This window comes from Ambystoma mexicanum, chromosome 2q (assembly GCF_040938575.1).
Source record: "Ambystoma mexicanum isolate Mex_15411 chromosome 2q, UKY_AmexF1_1, whole genome shotgun sequence".
NCBI classification, from domain to species: domain Eukaryota; kingdom Metazoa; phylum Chordata; class Amphibia; order Caudata; family Ambystomatidae; genus Ambystoma; species Ambystoma mexicanum.
In genome coordinates, this window is record NC_090924.1 from 561,677,909 (window position 1) to 561,700,836 (window position 22,928).

Consider the following 22,928-nt stretch of genomic DNA (forward strand, 5'->3'; position numbering starts at 1 on the left):
ACACCACGGACGTTGCAGTTGCACAAACGCAAATGTCGGAGATACAACAGAAGATCAAAATCCTCAAACAAAGGGCAGAAGATGCGGAACGAAGGGCACGTAGGAATAACATTCGTATACTCGGACTTCCGGAGGGCGAAGAGGGTAGAGACCCCACAGAATATGTTGAGACTATGCTACTCCAAGAGATTGGTGCCGGAAAACTGTCCCAGGGCTTCACAGTGGAGAGGGCACACAGGGCATTGACCAAAAGACCACAACCCGGTGCCCCTCCAAGAGCGATGATTGCCAGGATTATGAATTTCAAGGACAGAGAGAAAATATTATCATTCTCAAGAGAGGGGGGAGTGATTGAGAAGGGCTCCTCCAAGATCACAATCTACCCAGACTATACAGCGATGGTTCAAAAGCAAAGGGCGAAATTTGGCCCAACTAAAGAGCGCCTCAGGACAGCTGGAGTAAGATACATGCTCCTATACCCAGCCAAACTTAAAGTAATACACCAAGGGAAATCACGTTTCTTCGACTCGACCAAAGAGGTCCACACATGGATGGATCAGCAGGGCTTCCCCCAGCAAAGTCGAAGGAACCGAAATAACAACGAGAATCAGCCTCGCTGAAAACAAAGAAGCGTTAGCCCAAAGAATAAGACGTCAACATATAGAAACATGACCGTGCCAGATGCACAAGACAGAGGAGCGACTTGCCCCATTCCAGCAGAATAGCACAAGAAACCACCCCCCTGAAAAAGAAAGTTCAACAAGTTAGGATGCTAGTTTGGAAGCATCACGCTGCGGCAAGCCAGCCCCACCTCGGTGGACAGAGCGAGAGAAGCGGCGAAGCCCGAGCAGGGGTAGGGTGGCTGGGCGTTAGTTTAAGGGTTATGGTTTATGTATTGGTTAGCAGTAAGTATGACCGACTGGCACATGGCACTACCGATCGGAGAGACAATTTCAGAGACCACAGAATGGCCTGAGAGGGTTGGGAACAAGAAGACACACAGCAACAAATCATGGGAAGTTACCTCGTATGCAAAGACGGGGTGGCCCTGGAGAGAAGAGGAAGACCCCGAGATCTAGAAGGAAGAAAGATAAGCAGAGCAGTGCACAAAACGAAGGCTATGGGACGACAGAGCCGACACAAGCACAGCACACATGGACCCTGGCGAGATAACAATAGCAACCTGGAATGTGCGAGGCCTCAATGCGTATGTTAAAAGGCTCAGAGTGTACGTCTGGTTAAACAGACTGAAAGTCAAAATAGCAATGCTCCAGGAGACACACTTGACATCAGAAAAACAAGCCAAAATGAGCAAGAAATGGGGAAGACAAGTTTATAGCACCACGTATTCGAACTATGCAAGGGGAGCGCTAATATGGATTGCGCCAGGAGTCCCGTTCCAGCTAATAAAACAAGAAAGTGACACCGAGGGAAGACTTGTGCTAGTGCATGGTATGCTAGAAAATAAAGAGGTATGCTTGATCAATACCTATGCTCCGAACCACGACGCAACTGAATTCTTCAGAAACATAGTGCCCAAATTGGCCCAATATAGGGAATCTACGCTCATCTGGGCAGGAGACTTTAATTGTACTTTGAACCCACTCCTCGACAGATCAGATGACAAGCACAGAAAACCAGCTACCCCTGCCAGGGAGTTCCAGAAATCCCTTGCACAACTGCAGCTGGTGGACGTCTGGAGACAGGTACACGGAGGCGGGAGGGGGTACACACACTATAGCGCACCCCAAGGAATATTCACACAAATAGATTACCTATTTATGGGTGCAGAATCTCTAATAGAATTTACAGGCATTGACATTAAGGCACGCACACTCTCAGACCACGCCCCGATACTAGCAACATGGGCGTATACCCATAGGAGAACCCCAATACCGACATGGCGTCTCCGAGCGGAGGCACTGGGGGACAGCGAACTGGAGGAACATTTGCAAGTGGCGATAGATGACTACTTCAAACACAATGAGGGGAGTGTGGGAAGTAGTGCCACGCTCTGGGATGCGTTTAAGGTGGTGATAAGGGGGGCGGCGATTGGGAAGACAGGAGGGCTGAAAGTAGCCATTATGAGAGAACTGGACAAACTAGAAAGAGAAATCAAGGGGGAGGAAAGAAGGGCAGAAAGGGCGGGTGAAGAACCCAGGGAACTCCTAGCACTAAGGACAAGATGTATGGAACTCTGGGAGAAACTGGGGAAGCTAAATTACGCGAAATACTTACAGAGGCTGCACGCAGAGGGAGACAAACCGAGCAGGCTCCTAGCATGGCTTACTAAGCAAGAAAACAAAAAAGACCCCATAGCAGTACTAATAGACGAAACGGGGCAGAGGTCAGGAACCAAGAACACATAAACACCCTTTTCGCTGATTTCTACGAGAAACTTTACGCCCCTAACCCGAAAGTGGAACCGGAAGACATTCCGGATGCCCCAGCGGAGATAAGATTACCGAAACTAACGGCAGAACAAGCCCAACTATTAGATGCTCCTATTACAGTAGAAGAAATAGAGACGGTGATCTCCGAGCTCCCTTCAGGCAAATCCCCGGGCCCGATGGACTTCCGGGGGAGTTTTATAAGACATACAAGAGCACTATCGCCCCGAAGTTGTTAGAAACATACCAGGAAGCATATGAGGAATCGCAACTGCCAGACAGCATGTCGGAAACGACACTTGTGCCGATCCTCAAGCCCAGAAAACCCCCAGGGGAGTGTGCGTCATATAGACCAATTTCCCTTATCAACCAAGACGTCAAGATACTCACAGCGGTCTTAGCGAACCGCCTGAAATTAGTGATACCCACACTGATCCACTCAGACCAAACGGGCTATGTCCCAGGGCGCAACGCGTCATGGTACCTCCGCAGACTACATTATGTTATAGAACAGACAAACCAGAGACAGGGAGAATGTGCGGTAGTGTCATTAGACGCCGTCAAAGCATTCGATTCAGTTAGCTGGAAGTGGCTGCTGAGTGTCTTGGCCCACTTTGGCATGGGAGAAGGGTATCTTAGATGGATTAGATTGCTATACAAAGACCCCAGGGCAAGAGTGAAAACAGGGAGACAGATCTCGGAAGCATGGAGAATATACAGGGGAACCAAGCAGGGCTGCCCTCTATCACCAAAGTTATACATACTGGCCCTGGAGCCATGGGCGGTGTTCCTCAGGGCAGAATACGAGGACACAGGAATAGATATAGATGGAGTGGTACACCAGGTCTCACTGTATGCAGACGATATCCTCCTCTTTGTGGACAATCCGCGCGTCAACCTACCCTGCCTCTTAGAGGCGGCGGAAGCCTACACTAGACTCTCAGGGATTGCCATCAATAAAGAGAAATCTGTCCTCTTCCCCCTGGCCGAATTAAAACAAGTGCCCCGGGATGAACTCCCAGACATGGGTCTGGCGTGGGCGCCGCACTCCTTCCGGTATCTAGGAATCGAAATAAACCACAACACTGTAGAGTCACATGAACGCAACACACTAGCAGCCCTAGATAAAATACAAAAGGCCATGGGCTTCTGGGGGACACTCCCACTGGGGATGATGGGTAGAGCGGCCATTCTGAAAATGGTGGTGCTTCCAAGATTGCTATATTACTTCACAAACATTCCGCACGCCATACCCAGAGCCTTCTTTAAGAAACTGAACACAATAACACGGGGGTTCCTGTGGGGAGGTGCAAAATCACCATGACAACCTTACAGAGAGAGTACGAGGAGGGGGGCATCAGGCTGCCCGATTTTGAAAAGTACTATTTAGCAGAGCAACTGCAATTTGTGGTTAAATGGCTGGGAGAAGACGAATCAATAGATAAAACACTTCTCCAACCAGCACTGAAATCCTACTATCTACGTGAAGTCCCATGGCTCGACAAATCCCTACTCAAGACCCTACCAAACATGCTGAAGCTCGCAATGGCGTTGTGGGCGAGGGCGTGGAGACTACAGAAGATCAAGGACCCTTGTTCAGCTCAGATCCCACTAGCGGGATTAGGAGGCACAGATCCCAACACACTTGTAATATACAGATCCCAATGGGAAGCGAAGGGTGCAGCACAAATTGGAGATTTGAGGAAAGGCGAGCAGTGGGCAGAATTCCAGGACATGGTGGAGGACTGCGACATACACGAAGGTCAATTCATCCTATATACCAGGTTAATACTAACAATCAAGAAGAGGTGGCCAGAGTGGCCAGACCAAGAGGACATGGAAGGGGAGTTGGATCCATGGTACGACATAGCATAAGGGGGACACACGACCTCCAGATTGTATGAACAAATGCTAAAAGCTAACAATTTACAAGTGCTACGCACCAGAGAGAACTGGAAAGAGGAACTCGGGAGATCCCTTGGTGATGAGGAATGGTCCACGGTGCTGAAATACCCAAAGAAGGTATCAAGGAACGCACGGTTCAGACAAGCACAACTATACGTAATGCATAGGGCATACCTCACGCCAAAGAGAATGGAAGCAATGATGCCGGGAGGCCCACGTACATGCCCCCGTTGCCCGAAAGAGCAAGCAGACATGATACACATGTTCTGGACCTGCCCAGTGATACGGGTCTTTTGGGCCGAAATTAGACAGAGAGTGGCCAGCAGTGGACTCCGAATACAAGAAGAGAATCCTGAACTGTACTTGCTGGGTCTCTTCCCAAGAGGAGGCAGACACAGGGCGCACCTGGCTAAAATGACAGACCTACTATGCATATTAGCTAAACGGCGGATAGCAATGGCGTGGAACTCCAGGGAGTGCCCAAAAATAGATCTATGGTGGGCGGACTTTAAGAAATGGGCAATGACAGAGACAGCAGTGTGGATAAAGGCGGGACAGAAAGGAGTGGGAGAAACGGGACAGAGAATGATGGGATGGAACTCTCTGATGCAGAATTTATTTGAACAAAGAGAAGACAGTGAAGAAGAAAATCCGGGAGGGGGGGAGGAACAGTGAAGGACAGTCATTCGATAAGCCCCCAGAGCAGGAAGGCGTGAAAAGTGAACATTAAAACGGCCATGAGAAATGAGGTGGTCCAAAAGACTTGATTCCCCACCCACTCTGAGGCGAAAACGTGAAATGACATCTATGCCAAGTGCCATACGGCCAGTTACGGTTTTGGTTAAATGTTATATGTTTTGTTTGTTTTGTGTCATGTTATTAAAAATCAATAAAGAGTTATTAAAACAAAAAAAAGAAAGATCAAGAGGGACAGTGCAAGGAAGAGTTCCTTGAATGAGGAAAAACAAGTAAAATTAGTATGAGGATGTGGACCTAGGAGGAGGGATGGGGATGAGGGACTAGTATGAGGGAGATAAACTAAGAAGGGAATATTGACAAAGAACAGGGGTAGGGACAAGTAAGAATGGCAAGGAATGGGAAGCAGGACGAGTTTCTAAGCCAAAGAAGAGCAAGAGTGATGGTGAAGAGGATGAAGAAGAAGAAGTGGAGCAAGGCAGAGTGATGAGGAAGAGCAATAGGTACTAGGACAAGGAAGAGTATGATATACTAGAGCTGTCACTCAGAGGCTATGAATTGCAGTGGTTGAGTTTTATGTTGTTTACTTGTACCTCTGCCGAGACATGGCGATAGAAGAAATAATGGTGAACGCTAGTACATGAAAAATTATCTATGATCCAGCCAATGCATGCCAATAGCTTTAGCAGTTGCCATTCCAGCCGAATATTCTGCTTCCTAAGACGCCTTCCCTTCTCCATGGTATTGGTTTGGGGCTAAAGCACTGTAATATGTTACAAAAACAAAAGGAGTACAATTATAAATGTGAATCTTGCTTTGTTGCATATCTGACATATTTTCTGACAGCTTTGCATGGATTTCTTGAGATAAAATGGAACATTTATTTTGGAAGGCTGGGCACAAAATAGCGTATTGTGGAAATTCACAGTTATTCAAGTGTTTAGAATATTCTCTTATTACTTCAAAATCAAAATGGTGTATCCTCAACACTTTGTATTTATAAAGGTGTATTTTAAAAGTTGTACTATTTGATCATTTCTTTTTTGTTTTTAAAAGTGTGTCCCATAAAACATCGAAGAGTGGTGACTAATAAAAAGCAAGGCCACAATGCGCACAGTTTTCGTTGTTTATTAAATCAATATTAACCTTAAAGTGATTCATCATGATTATTCATAATCTATCTAAAGACAATAGCAAATAAACAGATGCCTAAACACTCATGTTTAGAAAGCACCAACAGCCCTATTATAATTCACAGAAACGTTGTATAATGGCAAATCCTCATTGGAAAACGCTCTGTGAATCAGGGCCTATATGTACACATGTTAGCAAAGCATATTTATGTTATGACTAAAGAATACAATAAATGAACAAGTATGATTTTGTCTTCACCTCTTTAGGATGCCACGGAATGTGGGATAACCTCACCTGCTGGATGCCTGCGCCCATTGGCAAAGTCGTGTATGTCCGCTGCCCGGCAATGTTTGGATTGATCAACTCTGAAGACGGTAGGAACATTCATGTCTTGTTACCTTTATTTAAAACATGTCAACCGGTCCTACTAAGAGTACAATACCAGCAGCATGATGTCATATAATTAGGAGCGGCATGTGTTCCTTGTCATATGTGCTGAACGAAAATCAACTAAAACCATACGTCATTTCGGTGTTCATTCTGGGTTGTACTGCCTCTTGTATGAGTTGTACTGTTCTAAGGGCAATGGATTGAGCAGTGCTGGTATCTTAGTCAAAATAGGCCTTTATCACCCGTTGGAGCTCTATAGATTTGACTGGTTATTACTCTCCCCTACTACTGGAAAACATCTTTTTTTGACTATTAACTCTCTACTTTATTATTTTTTTTATGTTGTCCTCTTTTTAAAAAAAATATTTATTTGTACATTTTACAGAACTACAACTAATAGTCAACAATGAATAGTAAAACAGTATAACTACATGCAGATAAGAATATACATATTTACAATGAAAGAACTAGTACATATTCAGAAAGTCATCCCACATTTTTACATGAAATTTAAGCTTCCCTTGCCTCTTGTAGATTACTCTCTCCATGTTTGCAAGCCAGGTCATCTCCTCAATCCAATCCACAGCCGTCGGAGCAATTTGTGATTTCCAGCTCCTTAATATCATCTTTTCGCAAATACAAGCCCCTTTGAACAGATTTTTTTTCTGAGATACTGAAAGATCCCCTAGTAAATCATCACATCCTAAGACCATTGTTTTCAAATCCAGAGCTATATCCAAATTTGTAGGCACATTCTACACACATCCTGCCAAAATCCACAAACTCGTACACAGTCCCGGAGCATATGTTCCAAGCTACCCACTTCATTCCCACAGCTCCAGCAGTCATCAGAGTGCAACATACCTATCTAACTCTGTACTTTATGACTTTGTTGAGGGCTCATGATTTTGTGAATTGTTCCACCTGGCTTTTGGAGGGCTAGTAGATAAAATCCGTTGTAGTGGAGCTTTTTGAGAACATTCACTTGGTCTGATGTTGACAGGGTCACTGGCTTAAATAAGGTTATACCTAATACAAGCCTTTAATAATGACAACCAACACATCCTACTAGAGCATGAATCAAGGGTTGGAATGCACACTATGCTGTGGACAAGGCGTTGTCCCCTTCTGTCAGTCACTAAGCATATATTCTCCTTTCTCATCTGACCACCTCCCTCTAATCTATGAGGTACGCCCAGGGTATAATCTTCTGACCTCTCCTTCTAACTGCAGTCTCTTGCTCAGCTAGTCTATTAATTAGCTATTCATTTCTTTTGTCACAAGGATGTCAACAAGCTCCTTCTACATTTAGCACAAGGTCTGTGAAATAATACCTACCTCATTAGATGGCGGCAGCTGAAGAGTGGTTTGGCCCACAATTTCGGATATTTGACTATAATAGCACACGTCATAGGTGCCAGTGGGAGTGATGAACAATGACATACCTCAAGATGGGCACAGTCTACAACATCCCTGCATTCCACTCATCTGCTCCTTGTATGCAGGCTTCCTGCTTCTATTTTGGAACTTCCCTACATCTTAGCATGCATTATTGTTTATATGTCAAAGTCAACAAATTCAGAACTTGACAACATTGCTAATAACTGGAGCGGGCATTTCCAAAGCACATTCCACCCAAACATGTCCATTAGCTCTTAAACAGAGTTTGTAATCCATTTAAGACCCTAGATGTTGTTTTTAGTCGCTAAAATGACCTATTCTGCTAATTTCGAAACCGTCTGCTTTCTGAAACCTCATGTTTTGAAACAAAAGAGCTCATTTTCTTCAAAAACGTGATTGGCGTGAAGGCGCTGCTTACATTTGCACCGACGTGCAAACAGTTCCCCATCAGGCAATTTTCGTTGCTTGCAAAGTATAAAGAGATGGCTGTAGCCTTTTCACCCTTCTCTATTTACACTCTGTAGTACAAATAGAGTAACAGCTGACTGTCATATACACATGTCAAGCAACGTTTACAAATATTTACTTTCGAAATTGCCTACTTTTTACATCAGTCAAAGCACATGCTTTCCACCTGAAATCATTGGTTTTATGCCAGCATGAATATCTTATGCAGGTGTAAAACCAATTTGGTTTTCAAGTCAGAGGTCAAACATGAGGCAGAGATGTAGCTACCGTTTCTCCCCAGCCCTCTTTTTCTGGGCATTTTTGACAATTCAAATACGTAAAATGTTCCATTACATGTCTCCTTTTGTGTACAAATGGGAAAGCCATTGTGCCAACTTCGTGGCAATGTGCACTCGTAGGCCTTTATTCTTTTTTTTTTAAAGTGAAAATAGCGAATTGGCAGAGTAGCCTGTTATGTTCTTTTGTAAGTCTTTATTACAGCAAATCCGGCCTTTGGGCCTGTTGGTAACGGGCCGAGGCCCAAGTTATAGCCTCAAGTGCAGCAAAGGCCTTAACGGATGGTTTATTATTGCTATTAGAACCCCTAGGTTTTGAATCTAGACAGCTGACAGCAATATATTTTGTCTAAAAAAAACAGGTGGCCTCGCAGCGTCCTGGTCATTCAAACAAAATACTTGCACAATATAGCCGCCATGGATCAGGAAGGCGGGTCTCTTATACAGCCTCTCTTCCATTTCCATGGCGGTCCGGGAGGCTGCATCGGCGTTGGAGCAACCACCGCCACTGAAAGAAATCAGGTAAGTGGAGAAGGGGAGCAGGGAGAGAAGGAAACGATTATGGGAATGTTGTGGAGGGTGGAGGGAAAATGGCGGGGATCGTGGGGTTCAGCCTATGATCTGAGAAATCTGATTGGTTGGCTCCCCCAACCCATGTGCTAATAAATAAAGTTGCTGCTTTAAATTCAAATTAGTCTGTACACACATTGGCAATGGGAAACATTTGAATACGTTTGTGATTTAATTGGAAAGTTAGCAATGCTTCAATAGTTAATACTTCTGAGTAAGCGTTTTTAGGTCAAGCAGTTATTTAGAGACGGCCTTTTATTTGAATAAGAATGTGGATATATTGAGCCATATTAGAACAGAGTGAAATAGTATGTGCTTTCCTGTCTAATTAAGCTTTTCTGAACATTATCAGTGCTTTTCTGAAAATGCTAGTTGGATAGGCCTCCAATTTATAATGATTGCTACTGCATTTCTGTGACCACCTCCTAAACTTGATATGTCTGCCAAGAGTGTGTCAAAGACCATCAAAGATTTGTTGGAGGCAGGCAGGAGAGCACATCCAGTTTCTGTACCTGAGTGGGCCATCTTTTTATGTTGTGGTGAGACGAAATACTGGTTACATGCATTATAAAGTCTTAGAATTCTGTGGATATGGGTCCTTGCATTCAGTTTCCGTGTCATGTTTTTTTTTGTTGAGACAGAATGCTTGTTGCTTGCATAGAAAATTCGTAGAATACTTCAGAGGTAGTAGGAGGGTGCATTCAGAGGCTTTAATGCAAAGCAATGCAATTATCTTAAAGTGAAATACTTCACAAAATGAAGGATTTGTGTCAGAAATGGCTAACTATCTTGATTCCAGCCATATATGGAGGGGAGTAATATTAGTATAAACAAAGACAGAAATTCAAAGAAAGTAAATACGTAAGACTCCAAATCCCCAAAATAGGGTGTCCTTTTAGAAAGCACCACAATTATTTAAATACTACCGCCTAAATACATTTTTTTTTAATACTCTGTTCTCAATATATACAAGTGCCATATCAGTTAACCAATCCCTAAAGATAAAAGTTATTTCAAGAATGGTGTTGCTGTTCCATCTAGGACTTTTCATATTTGTCATCTGATTTCTTCTGAAGAAAGTAATCAAAGGCTCAAAGAACGGGATGAATCAATTCCATTGTGAATGGTTCACTGGCTCACATCAAATCAGTTACATATGGTGGTGCTGGGAAGATCTCAAACAGGAGATCGACATTAGTCTGACAGGGGTTGAACTGAACGGAGGCAGAGATAACCAACATTACATCACTGTATTGTGTTCAAACAAGCTGTCAAATGAAACAAAAATAAAAATACAAAGAATATATGTTAAACAGCTTCTGAATGCTGGACGTTCCTGCCCCTATTTATTTACTGATTTTGTTTTTTTAAAATGTTTTTATAACACGCCTAATACCGTACCTGAGCTCGGTTTCTAAGCGCGGATCGGGGATTTGAAACTCTGTTGCTCTGTTTGATCTTGCTTCCAAGACCAGTGCATTGCCCCAGTGCTTCTGCTCTAGACCCTATACCATTGGGTCTAGAACTACAGTCCTCCCAGCCCAGTGAGCTTATTATCAGATTGAATACAGAAAGTTCATCAGGCAACATCTTGCATGTCCTCCTATGATGCCCATCTCGAGCTTCCACAGGAGAAGCACCACTGTCAGAGTTCCACATTTAATTTAAAAGAAGGTGCTCAAGATTCAGAATTGTGACCTGGATCTTGCGCTGGCATGTTACTGGAGAACAACCCTAATGCGTGTCTGCGTTGCATAGCATATACCAGTGCAGTTACATTCCAGTATGCAGGGAACCTGCTCCACCAAATTGACAGCGAGGAAGCACATTATTACATATGTGCTTCCTCGCTGTCAACATGATGTAGAGTTTTCTATAACGGCACACGTATTTGGTGCATGTTAAACCAGAAACTGTTTGAACCACCATAGCTAAACATCCAGTTTGTTAATGCTAGCATGGATGGAACAGCCAGAAAAAATACCTATTCAAAACTGAAATTCCATTTCCATGTTTTGTTTTTGTTTGCAATCTTTTTTTTTTTCTTTTTTTTTTACCATTTACTCAGATAGAAAACAATCACAGGTGGAAAGATGTACATTCTTAGTAGGACCTATACTAAATGCACATCATGTCACCACTTTCCTGTCTGGTGAGATACTATTCTCAGTTGTACCTTTTCTAGGGGATGTTTGACTAAGATGTCTTGTCAAAGCAATGACTGTCTTTTCCTTACATTCCAACTCCGACCACCGAACAACACACCCTGTAAGAATGTGCCTTCTAAAGGTATAAACATGTATCATTGTCATACGATCCACACATGGCAGTCAATCATAGTGTATTCCTAGATTTCACGCAGCAGCCTAGCACAACTCTTCATCAAAGTGTATTCCAATAGAACAGGGTACAAGGGAAGTTGTATGTAATTCCAGAAGCGATCCAGTGCCATGTGTCTAGTAGGGCATGCATATTCACTCTTTAGTGTCTTGACATGCACTTAAGAGGGTTTCCACATATGTAGCAAACTAATTTCTCCTTCCAACTAATATGTGGTTTTTGTTAATTGAAATCTAACATTATTTTGCATACCAGCTATCTAGTTCAGGAATGCCTTCTGATTTTTCAACAGGTCGCAACTATGAGCCTTGCTGCCAGTAAACGTTTAGTTATCAAGTCTCCAGAGAGTTGAGACAAGTCTTACTGTGAGAAATCAGAAGGTGTCTCACCCGCTAGTCCCCGGAGGTCTCTCGCTCAGTTGGCCAGGTTAGGGGTATCGCCTTTGGATCCAGACCCTGGGGGTCTACCAGTGTGGGAGGATCCCCTGGGTGAGGGGCCTTCAGGGAGCGGGACACCTGATGGCGGGACGCAGTATCCACCTCCCTGTAACACCTTTATATCATCCTACCAGGTAGGATATTTGGGAATTTTACCCCCACCCCCTCTCCCTTCACAAACACTTTCACATCGACTGCCCACTCTGGGAAAAAAAACAGACTCACACTCGAGCATTGTACCTGACATGTTCCACTAGTATGACCAGGCAATTACTGGTAACCACCAACACCTGACTTCTATTAAGCTTCCCCACATGGATAAAAGGCGGTGCACGAGAGAACACTCTGAGCGAGGCAAAGCACATGAAGGAACAGCACTTTCCAGATGACAGCTGAACGAGGGAAGAAAGACGGCAAACCAAGAAGAGTACGCAATGAGGGAGATACCCTTGACCTTTCTGGCAAGAAGCTGTTACTTTCCAGAATCCTTGAGATTAAAAAGCATAAGGCCAGGAAACCAGACTGAAGAATCCTGCATTGTGTGTCAGAGATACCTGGGGCATTCCTGCAAGTCTGACCCAGTTGAGGAGGAGCGTCATCCACTGTGGTACTGTCCTTGGCTCCATGATCAAAGCATTGTCAGAAAGATCAACACAGCCGCTGAGTCGGGGAGTCTGATGCAAGACTGGTTTGTGTTGAAGTCAAGGTTGCAAGTTGCAAGCGGCAACATTGTATAAAGAGTGCAATAACATAACGCGTGTGATGCAAGACGTGAGGAAAGCTTAATTGATGATGGATGTTTGAACTTTAGCAGAGAAAGATACAATACCAGTGACAGAGTGGTCCGGTACTACGAGTGTGTTCAATCAAAGGTCTCTGTGAGGTATCCAGCCAAGAAGAGGCAGAAGCAAAAGTAAAAGATGAGAATGAGAACAAAAGTGAATGGAAGTGGTCCTGTGACGATTTAAGCAAAATCCATACATTTTTGATACAAAGAGGAAAGCTTAGAAAGTGAGATTACATGGTCTGAGCCCAAACGTGGAAGACCAATCGTGAACATTGTGCTAAAGGGAGTTTATGTAAAACAAGGGGGAGGTCTGGGGATCTCTCTACCAGCACGAACACAGTCCAATGACCTGTTCTTGGGAGAATAACCCCTGGGAAAGACTCTACCAAGTCTTTAGCTCACTGTCCCTTTCACAGAGAAGAAATGTCCCTGCATATCAGTCTTTGTCCTGCCCAGGGGCAGTCCAGCATTGAAATACTAGGCAATTCTCCCCTGAACAAGAGTACCACCAACAACCCCGTACACATGTTCCAGCCTTGTTGGGCATCATCTGTGAAAAGAACAGTGAGCTAAAGACTTGGTTGAGACTCTCCCAAGGGCCATCCACCCAAGAACAAGTCAATGGAATGTGTTTGTGCTGGTAGAGAGTTTCCCAACTAGGCTGAAACACGTGTATGGGGTTGCTGTGGTACTCTTGTTCAGAGGAGAATTGCCTAGCATTTTGGTGCTGGACTGCCCCAGGGCAGGACAAAGACTGATATGGGGGACATTTCTTCTCTGTGAAAAGAACAGTGAGCTAAAGACTTGGTTCAGACTCTCCCAGGGGCCATCCAGCCAAGAACAAGTCAATGGGCTGTGTTTGTGCTGGTAGAGAGTTTCCCAGACCCCCCTTGATTTGTATACCAAGTAACTTAGGGTCGCACCCTAAATTACCTGGGAAATCCAGACGTGGACCCCTTGCTCACTGCTCTTAGAGAGGCATAGCTTCATCTCACTGTTGATGCCCAACTAGGCTGAAACACGTGTATGTGGTTGCTGTGGTACTCATGTTCAGAGGAGAATTGCCTAGCATTTCTGTGCAGGACTGCCCCAGAACAGGACAAAGACTGAAATGCGGGGAAATTATTTTTCTGTGAAAAGAACAGTGAGCTAAAGACTTGGTTGAAACTCTCCCAGGGGCCATCCACCCAAGAACAAGTCAATGGGCAGTGTTTGTGCTGGTAGAGAGTTTCCCAGACCCCCCTCATTGTGCTAAAGGGGTCTGCACCCGAACGAGGGAGATCCGTGGTCGAAGCCCGATCAAGGGAAACCAATTGTGACATTGGGCCTCATTACGACCCTGGCGGTAAGTAATGGACATTACCGGCATGGCACAACTAACGTGTCCGTGCTGGCCAGAAACCGTTAAAAGTGGTACATTACGACCTCTCGGGCATGAGCATTGCGCCATGCCAGTAATGTAATCAGCGCCATGCCGGTAACGTCCCAAAAACAGCACCTACCGGCATTGTATGCCATGCAAGGTGCACTACCGCCACCCTTTCCACCGATATTAGCGATCACTGCAAATAGCGGTGACCGCAAATAGCGGTGACCGCTATTAGCGCGAATGTAAATAGGCGAATCTGGAAGTTGCGTCATCGCAACAGAACGGGAAATAGCACGGTGGCCATCTTTAAAAACACAATCCATTGCCATCCTCCGCAACCAGTGGACATCTGACCCCCAGAACCGCCACAAACCTTCACCTACATCCACCCATCGTCAGAATGCCAAAAGTTGTAAAAAAAAGTTGCGATCGGCTGCGGCAGGAGCGCTTCATTAGGGAGGAGCTCAACATGTTGGCCGAAACCCTACAGGAAAACGCTGATGTCGTATTTTCAACAGAGATGACCAGACCGGCGATAGCACGGAAGAAGGCCATGTGGGCCATAGTAGCACAGTGGGTCAGTGCAGTTGGCACAACACCCCGCAACGCAAGACAGTGCCGGAAAAGGTGGGACGATCTCCGGCTCCGCGTAAGGAGTATACTGTCTGCTAACAGAAACCTGGGCATGGCAACTGGTGGAGGAGCAGAGTCACCGATACAATTGCAGCCGTGGGAGGAGATATGTGCCATTGGCATTGAGAGCATCGAGGGGGTCGGAGAAATGGAGAGAGGAGCCCCGACATCAGGTGACGCAGGTAGGTGCCTTAAATCAAGCCATGCCAAAATCACTGAAGTCCAGAATCATGTGAAGCGCAATGTTGCCTAATAGGGTTAACACGACACATCAGCAGAAGACTGCCTACAGGCATTTTTGACCTCCACCCTGTACACATGCAGTATGCACACCCTTACTGTAGGCACCCACATTCCTCCATGCTTCTTCCACCCAAAAGGGAGACAACCTGTATGTCACTGCCTCCAATGTGCACCATCTAGTTATCAAAATGATGGCAGACATCACAATGCCTGCTCAATGTCCGCAGACCCATCAATAACACTTTCCCTCCTTTGCTCCACCACAGGCTCTCATTCGGACCTTGGCGATGAAGACACTGGCACCACACCTGCCAAGAAGGCCAGGCCCGAGGTACCACCACACCAACCCTCCACCTCTGCTGGACAAAACAAACCCCCACAGCAGCCAAAATCTACGGGCACAACACAGGCCAGGGCACTGATAATCACCAAAGCAAGCACCACGGTACCACCAGCAACAGACATCCACCAACTGGTGCCCACTGAAGGGACTGTGTCTGCAGGAAGCAGCACGATTGGGGAGACTGCTGCCATTGCAGCTAGCTCGGATAGTGATGTGGAGGATGCTGATGTTGTAGTATGTCCCCCCACTGCCCACCCTCATTCCCCCTACCTGTCCCCATGCAGCCAGCATGATTATGGCACACAGGGGCAATCCCCTGATGACTCTTGGCCAGCCACTCCATGCCCAGTGGAAGATGTGCAGGAGGGGAGCAGCACAATCAACACGCCACTGGCATCATCCATTGTCCAAAAAAACCAAGAGTTGCTGGACCAAATCATCACACTCCAACACCAAATGTCCTCACTCCTGACTCAGCATGTGGCCGAATGTGGAGGTGCACGGGCGGAAATGCAACAATGTGCAGATACTGTGAAGGCAGCCATACAATCCTCCACCAAGGATATCTGTGCAGAACTCGCCACAGTGCGGCAGGTGCTCACAGAGCTCGTTCAAACAATGAGGGACATGCGTCCTCGTGAGCAGCCAAGTACCTCCCCCGCTGCCAGTTCTACCCCAAGCAGCCCCGTCCGCAGATCGGGCAGGAACCTGCGGAGTTCAGGCAGGGGTGCCCTGGGGGCCGGGAGAGGGGGCTGCCAATAGAGGTCACCCAGTGGAACAATCCCACATTATGCACTTCACCACAGGCATCCACACACTTTTGCGGGGAGTTGAGGGGGGGTGGGGGAGTGGGTGTGTTGGGGAGTTGACAGGGGAGGGGGCAGTGGGTGTGTTGGGGAGTTGAGGGGGGACTGGGGAGTGGGTGTGTTGGGGAGTTGAGGGGGGAGTGGGTGTGTTGGGGAGTTGAGGGGGGAGGGGGAGTGGATGTGTTCACTCAAATCACATTTTCAATACAATTTTTTGCTTGTGCACAAATCACATGTGTGGACATTGCTCATTGCGTATGTGTGCTTTATTGGTGAACAGCCCACAGTGTGCATGTCCCAGACACACACAGTGCCCCAAGTACCATCTCCATGTGACACACACCATCCGTGTGTGCTAGAAGCATTGGTTAATGAGAGTTTGATGCATGGCACGTCCCTCCTGTGCATCGCCTCCTCCTTGACGTGCTGCCCAATCTGCACCCTCCTCATCGTCATTGTCAGGTGGTTGCAGTTCAGCGTCAGGGGGCAGGGGCACATTTCGTCTGATGCACATATTGTGTAGCATTACACATGCCATGACGATCTTCGCCACCTTCTCATGGCGGTACATACCAGAACTGCTGAGGCAGCGGAACCGTGCCTTCAAGAGGCCAAATGTCTGCTCAATCACCGCACAGGTTTGATTATGTGCACGGTTAAAGTCCTCCTCGTGCTGGTTCTGTGGGTTCCGGACTGGGGTAAGGAGCCACCTCTACAAGGGATAGCATGCATCACCTGTATGTGGGCAACAATGTATTTGTCAGTCATGACATCAAACTTCAAATCATGACGTGCCACCATGACATGCATTCATCTCTTACTTTGTACCACATTTACATGCACGAATGGAGTCACACTATGTGACCGGTATATGTGTATTCCTCTCATGGACTGTTTTGCATGCCATCAACCAGTGTATCCAGGGGGGTCCAGTGCCTTGTGAGTGCCCATTCACTGTGTTAGTCCATAGCGGTTGTTTTGGTGATCTGGCAGATGTCCAGTGATATCAATGCTCTCATCATGGCAACATTGCTGTCAGCCTCACGATGACCTCACTGAGCACTACAAATGTTGTTATGCAATTTATTTTGGCCTCTGTGTCTGTGTAGTGGTGTATTGATGTTTATGTCCATCATGTGCCTCCTTTGTGCGCAGTTATGTGGTACAGGCCTTTCAGTTGATGGTGTTTGGTGCCGTGTATTGGCTGAAGTCATTGCATGTAGGCGCATTTTGTTGCGGTGGATGCGGTCCGATTCGGTACAGTGCCCTTGCAGATGGTTGTGTCATTGTTGGGACACACCTTCATTCACATGGTAGAGCTGCTTACATCGGGCATTATGTGTTCAGGTGTCAGCTAAAGTTTGGGCTGCTTCAGGGTATGAGCTGGCTCCATTGCCTCTGGTACTCCAGCCAGGTAAAGTATGCATCTCTCCCCCCTCCTTTCAGCCAGGTAAAGTATGCATCTCTCCCCACCACCCTTTCAGCCAGCTAAAGTATGCATCTCTCCCAACCCCCCTTTCAGCCAGCTAAAGTATGCATCTCTCCCCCCCTTTTCAGCCAGCTAAAGTATGCATCTCCCCCCCCTTTCAGCCAGGTAAAGTATGCATCTCTCCCCACCCTCCCTTTCAGCCAGGTAAAGTATGCATCTCTCCCCACCCCCCTTTCAGCCAGCTAAAGTATGCATCTCTCCCCACCCCCCTTTCAGCCAGCTAAAGTATGCATCTCTCCCCCACCCCTTCAGCCAGGTAAAGTATGCATCTCCCCCCCCTTTCTGGCAGGTAAAGTATGCATCTCTCCCCCCCCTTTCAGCCAGGTAAAGTATGCACGCCCCCCGTTCAGCCAGGTAAAGTATGCACCCCCCCTTTCAGCCAGCTAAAGTATGCATCTCTCCCCCCCCCCTTCAGCCAGGTAAAGTATGCATCTCTCCCCACCCTCCCTTTCAGCCAGGTAAAGTATGCATCTCTCCCCACCCCCCTTTCAGCCAGCTAAAGTATGCATCTCTCCCCACCCCCCTTTCAGCCAGCTAAAGTATGCATCTCTCCCCCACCCCTTCAGCCAGGTAAAGTATGCATCTCCCCCCCCTTTCAGCCAGGTAAAGTATGCTTTGGTACGTCAATCACCTACCCACTTCACATTGCCCATGGCCATGACATGAGACTCACCGAGTAGCCAGGATCTTGGCCCTGCATGTCGCTCCATGTAGTGTGGTATTGTGGAGTTCCGCAGGACCATTGAATCATGGGTTGATCCGGGGAATCGGGCACAACAATGTGTGATGATCCTGTTGGAGTCACATACCATTTGCACGCTGATTGAGTGGAATAGCTTATGGTTGCGGTACGCTACCTCAATGGCATGTGGGACCACCAATTCCACATGAGTGCAGTCGATGGCACCAATGCAACCAGGTATGCCGGCAAGTGCATGGAAACCCACTTTGGTGTTTGAGATCTCCTGGGCAGACCGTGGTAAGGAAATGTGGTTGTCTGTGTGCTTTAGGAGGGCATCGAGCACTTGGATCAGCGTATGTGAGAATAATGGTTGTGGACTGCCATGCAAGAGCCCCACTGTGTGCTGGTAGGTGCCTGTGGCCAGGAAGTGGAGCACGGACACTACCTTCAGTAGGGGGGCGGGGGAGTGGCGGTGGGTGTTTCAATCATGCTGACGATGTCATTGTGTATCATGTCCACGATGGTGGTGATGGTGTCCCGGTCCAAACGGTACAAGGTGTGGATCTGCTCAGCGGTGAGGTTGAATGGACTGGCTCGGATGCGTGGGATTGGGGGCTGCCTGCGTGGTGGCATTGGCTGTGCTGGTGGGGCTTGCTGGCCCTGCCTTGCCCTCCTTCTCCTCCTGCGTCTCCTCTGTGCTGCCTGTTGTTGTTGTTGTTGTTGTTGTTGTAGTTGTAGCACTTGCATTGCAATCAGGTCCTCCAGCCCCAACATTGCTAGTCGTATTGGAATCATTGTGGAGTGTGACTGGGTGTGGGAAGGGGTGGGGTGTGCTCTTTTTGTACTTGGTGAGTCTGTATTGGCTCCACCTGTGCTGATTGTGTGCACCTGTGGCAGCTGGGAACACTGCACATGGACATTTACGGTTGGTTCGCGATGGCGGAATTAGCACCATGGCGGTAAGGTACTTTACGGGCTTCGCAAGGGCGTTAAGAGCATGTCCGCTTGATTCATGATTTTCCCACCTTTGCCCGATGCGGTATTTACGCCATGGGAGTTCGCGTGCGCGCGAGCTTGGTGATGTTAGCGGCACCGTTAACTACGATGCCGCTGATTGCACTTTCTCGGGTCATGATCGGACCTAGCGTTAAGCGATGCCGGTAATCATTTTCCGGCATCGTTTTTCACTTACCGCCCGGGTCGTAATGAGGCCCATTGTGTTAAAAGGGGGTCCGAGCCTGAAGAAGAGAGACCCATGGTGAATAGTGGACCCGAGAATTTGTGAATGTGAAAATTCTGATAAGAAAGGAACTTTGATGCTTGTTTGTTATGTCAGGCCCTCTGTAATGAGAGACTGTTATTTTTTAAAGACAATTTGGTAGAAGGCCCTGAAACACATGCTTTGAACTGTATCCTCATAGCAGAGAAGCCAGAGTGTGTGCCAAGCTCGAGCGTGCTGCCTTGTCCCGTAGTGAAAACATGGGGAAGTGAATCCAACTGCTCAACTATTCTGACATATCATGTCTTGAACACATTTCGTTTTGCATACATTGGTGTCCCACACCATTTGTATTTAGAAGTAAAGATTGGCAATAGGTTTAGACTCCACTTGGACTGCGTTATTATTATTTTATAGTCGTAGCTTGCTGCCATCCTTAGATTTAGGGTTAGATAGGCATTTAACCAACCCATTGATGTTCAATAAACACATTTGAACTGTGATCACTTTAGTCTGCCTTCACTGTTTGATACCATGCCTTCCTTACATGACTCTTACATGACTCTTTCCTATAATCTTGGCTATTTCATATGTGATTGATTCCCACAATATTGTGAACTTTGAATATGCCCCCGTACATGGAGGAATGAACCAGCACCACCGCACCCTCTCCTTCACAAGACTCCTTGTGAGTGATCAAAGTGTCTCAATGTAGTGGTTGCATGGTACCATCTACAGGTAATTTTGCAATGTTATTCTTCATGTTGCATGCAATTAGACAGTTTCAGTGCCTGGAACCAAATGTTCCCCTAATCCTCATTTGAGATTTCATATTGTAACTCCCTATGAAATTAGTGTATGTATGTGTTGTTTCTTGAATTTATTGAAACACTATTACTCTGTATATATAGGATATCAACCCTCTAGATGCAGAAGGTGAAGAGATCAGCCTCTCAAATGGTCTGAGGCGCCCAAGTGTTTGTTGTTTATTGTACTTGTTCAACAGTCAGTGTCTAATTTGCAAGTAAAGTAGCCTTTCCTCTGCACCACACCCAGATATATGTTTGCATTGCTCAAAGGATCATATGTGCCTTCATGAAAAAAAGGATGTAGCAAATGTGCATCCACCCTTTATCCAGCTAAGAAATGTTCTAGAGATGTATGAGTGGTAGTAAGTGTGGAATGCCTTGAATAGAATTTAACTGTAAAGCTAGTGAGCATAAGTCTATACGATTAAGACTCTCCCAAAAGTGGTTCCTAATCTTTTGACAAGGGAGTTTGTATAACTCTGGTTACACCCGTATTTAGAGGAAAGCCAAATTACATGGCTTAGGTCCTTCCCTACAACTGGGTTCTCAATGAACTTCTACAGATTGCAGGTTAAACTAATCCATAGTTGTCGTAAGATGTGAGGCCTGATAATACCATATGATGTTTGGAAAATCCAATCGTCCCTGATACTGTGTCTCATAAAGCATACTCTGAGCTACTCTTGGTCTTAACCCTGCCAGATATAATTCAGAACTTCTCACTAAATAGATCAAAGGGCACGCTCAGGCCTGGGATTGGCAGTACCTGAAATGCACATAAAAGGCCAGCAAGGATTTCTTTTTTTTTCAGTGAAGACTTCCTCCATAATCATGTGGCTACTACCGTTCTTCAGGAGTTAAAAGTTCCCTGGATTTAAGTAAAGTGGTTTAATATAAGATTTATAGTAAGTGTAAACATATTTGTCAAGTTTTCATAAGTTGAGCATTGGATAGCTAGTCATAGGGTCTAAAGGTTGACTGTTAATGACTGAGGATAATATTTAGATATTTGCTGTGATATTTAGCTATGAAGTTAATTCAGAATTAATGAGGTAAGACAACGGCCTTATTACAAGTCTGGCGGGCGGGTGCCAGTTGCAATGTACCGTAACCATTTCTGGACTGCCAGAATATGAGTGTGCCTGCAGGGGCCAGTGCTATCAGCAGGTCTGACCAGCCGGGAGCACCGGCCCTTGCAGGCGGTATCAGGTAATATTATCACCACCAAAAATATAGCAGTACATATGGTCGTCGGGAACGGCCATAGGCGATATTTTTGGTGGATGGGGGTTGCGGGGGTGTCCCCCGCTCCCTTTTAAAATATACAGGACTTGCAGGGGTGTCCCCCGCAGGTTCCATGGGGTAATATTGCCGCAAAAATATGGCGAAATTTTTGTATGGCGATATTTTTGCGGCGATATTATCACATGGAACCTTGCAGGCATGGTTTTCACAGAAGCACTGGCACCATTAGCAACAGTGTTGGTGCTTCTGTGTCCCCATTCCTATTGGAATCCACCGGAATGTGGACATACAGTTTCTGCCACCTGACATCCCAGATCGCCGGGACTTGTGATATCCCGGTGGCACTGGGATATCAGGTGGTGGAAACAGTGTTATGAGGTTGGTGGCAATCCGCCTGTAGCATTGGTGGGATACAGACGATCTCGTAATGAGGGCCAATGCCTCTAAATAGCCTCATTTAAGCACAAACGATTTTCCTTAAATGATGTATACAATGTTGTTCTCTTAAAAGGCTGTTAAAATATCTCATTGGCACTTGTTGAACTATTGACAATTCAATGTCACTGCTGTCATGGTGTTTTTCTACCATGGCTACAATAATGGTGAGTTATGATATGATATGATATGGTATTTATAATGCACCCATACACAAGTGTTTCAAGGCGCGACGAGGCAAGGCAGGGAGACAAAGGGAGGATGGACAACAATCCTAGTAGGCCAGGTGTCATTCAGATTGCGCAAGTACAGGGGGAGGGGGAGGGGAAGGGACAGTGCAGTACATGGGAAAAAAAAATAACAAAAGTAAGTAACGGCCAACAAGTGGCAAGGGCAAGTACATACATCAGGTGTCAAGGGCTGGTAGGGGGACTGTAGGGATACAGAAACAGTCCCCAAGTGCGAGGGTTGCCAGGTGGGCAGTGCAGGTGTGTGATGCTGGCGGGGGAGGGGCCTGAGATCAGAGGGTGTCCAGGTAGCCAGTGCAGTTCCAGTTATAGCCAGAAGGTCAGCAGAGAGGAGGAGAAAAGGTAGAAGCAAAGAGAACGGTTTTTAGGTGCCTTCAGAACCGGAGATGGTTCTCCTCTATTTTAAGGGAGACAGGGAGGCAAATCCAGAGGCAGGCACCAGCCAAAGAAAGAGATCTACCACCAACTCATTGCTTGGAGAAGCGTGTGACCCTGAGGGAGTTGGAGGCGGATGAGCAAAGAGCTCAAGAAGGAAGATATTTAGTAAGAGAGAGTTGAAGGTATTGAGTCCCCAGGCCCCAGAAGGCATTGCATAGCACTGAAGGTTGGGGCAG

At 46.3% G+C, this 22,928-nt stretch overlaps 1 protein-coding gene across 6 annotated transcripts in view; it reads left to right on the forward strand.

The window, feature by feature from the left end:
* Nucleotides 1–22,928, forward strand: part of ADCYAP1R1 (ADCYAP receptor type I) — a 1,274,377-nt gene that overhangs the window by 587,187 nt on the left and 664,262 nt on the right. For all 6 annotated transcript variants that reach the window (XM_069647708.1, XM_069647709.1, XM_069647714.1 and 3 more), the window contains exon 4: nucleotides 6,392–6,499. In XM_069647708.1, coding sequence (XP_069503809.1) covers nucleotides 6,392–6,499 — 108 coding nt within the window. The remainder of the gene's footprint in view (nucleotides 1–6,391; nucleotides 6,500–22,928) is intronic.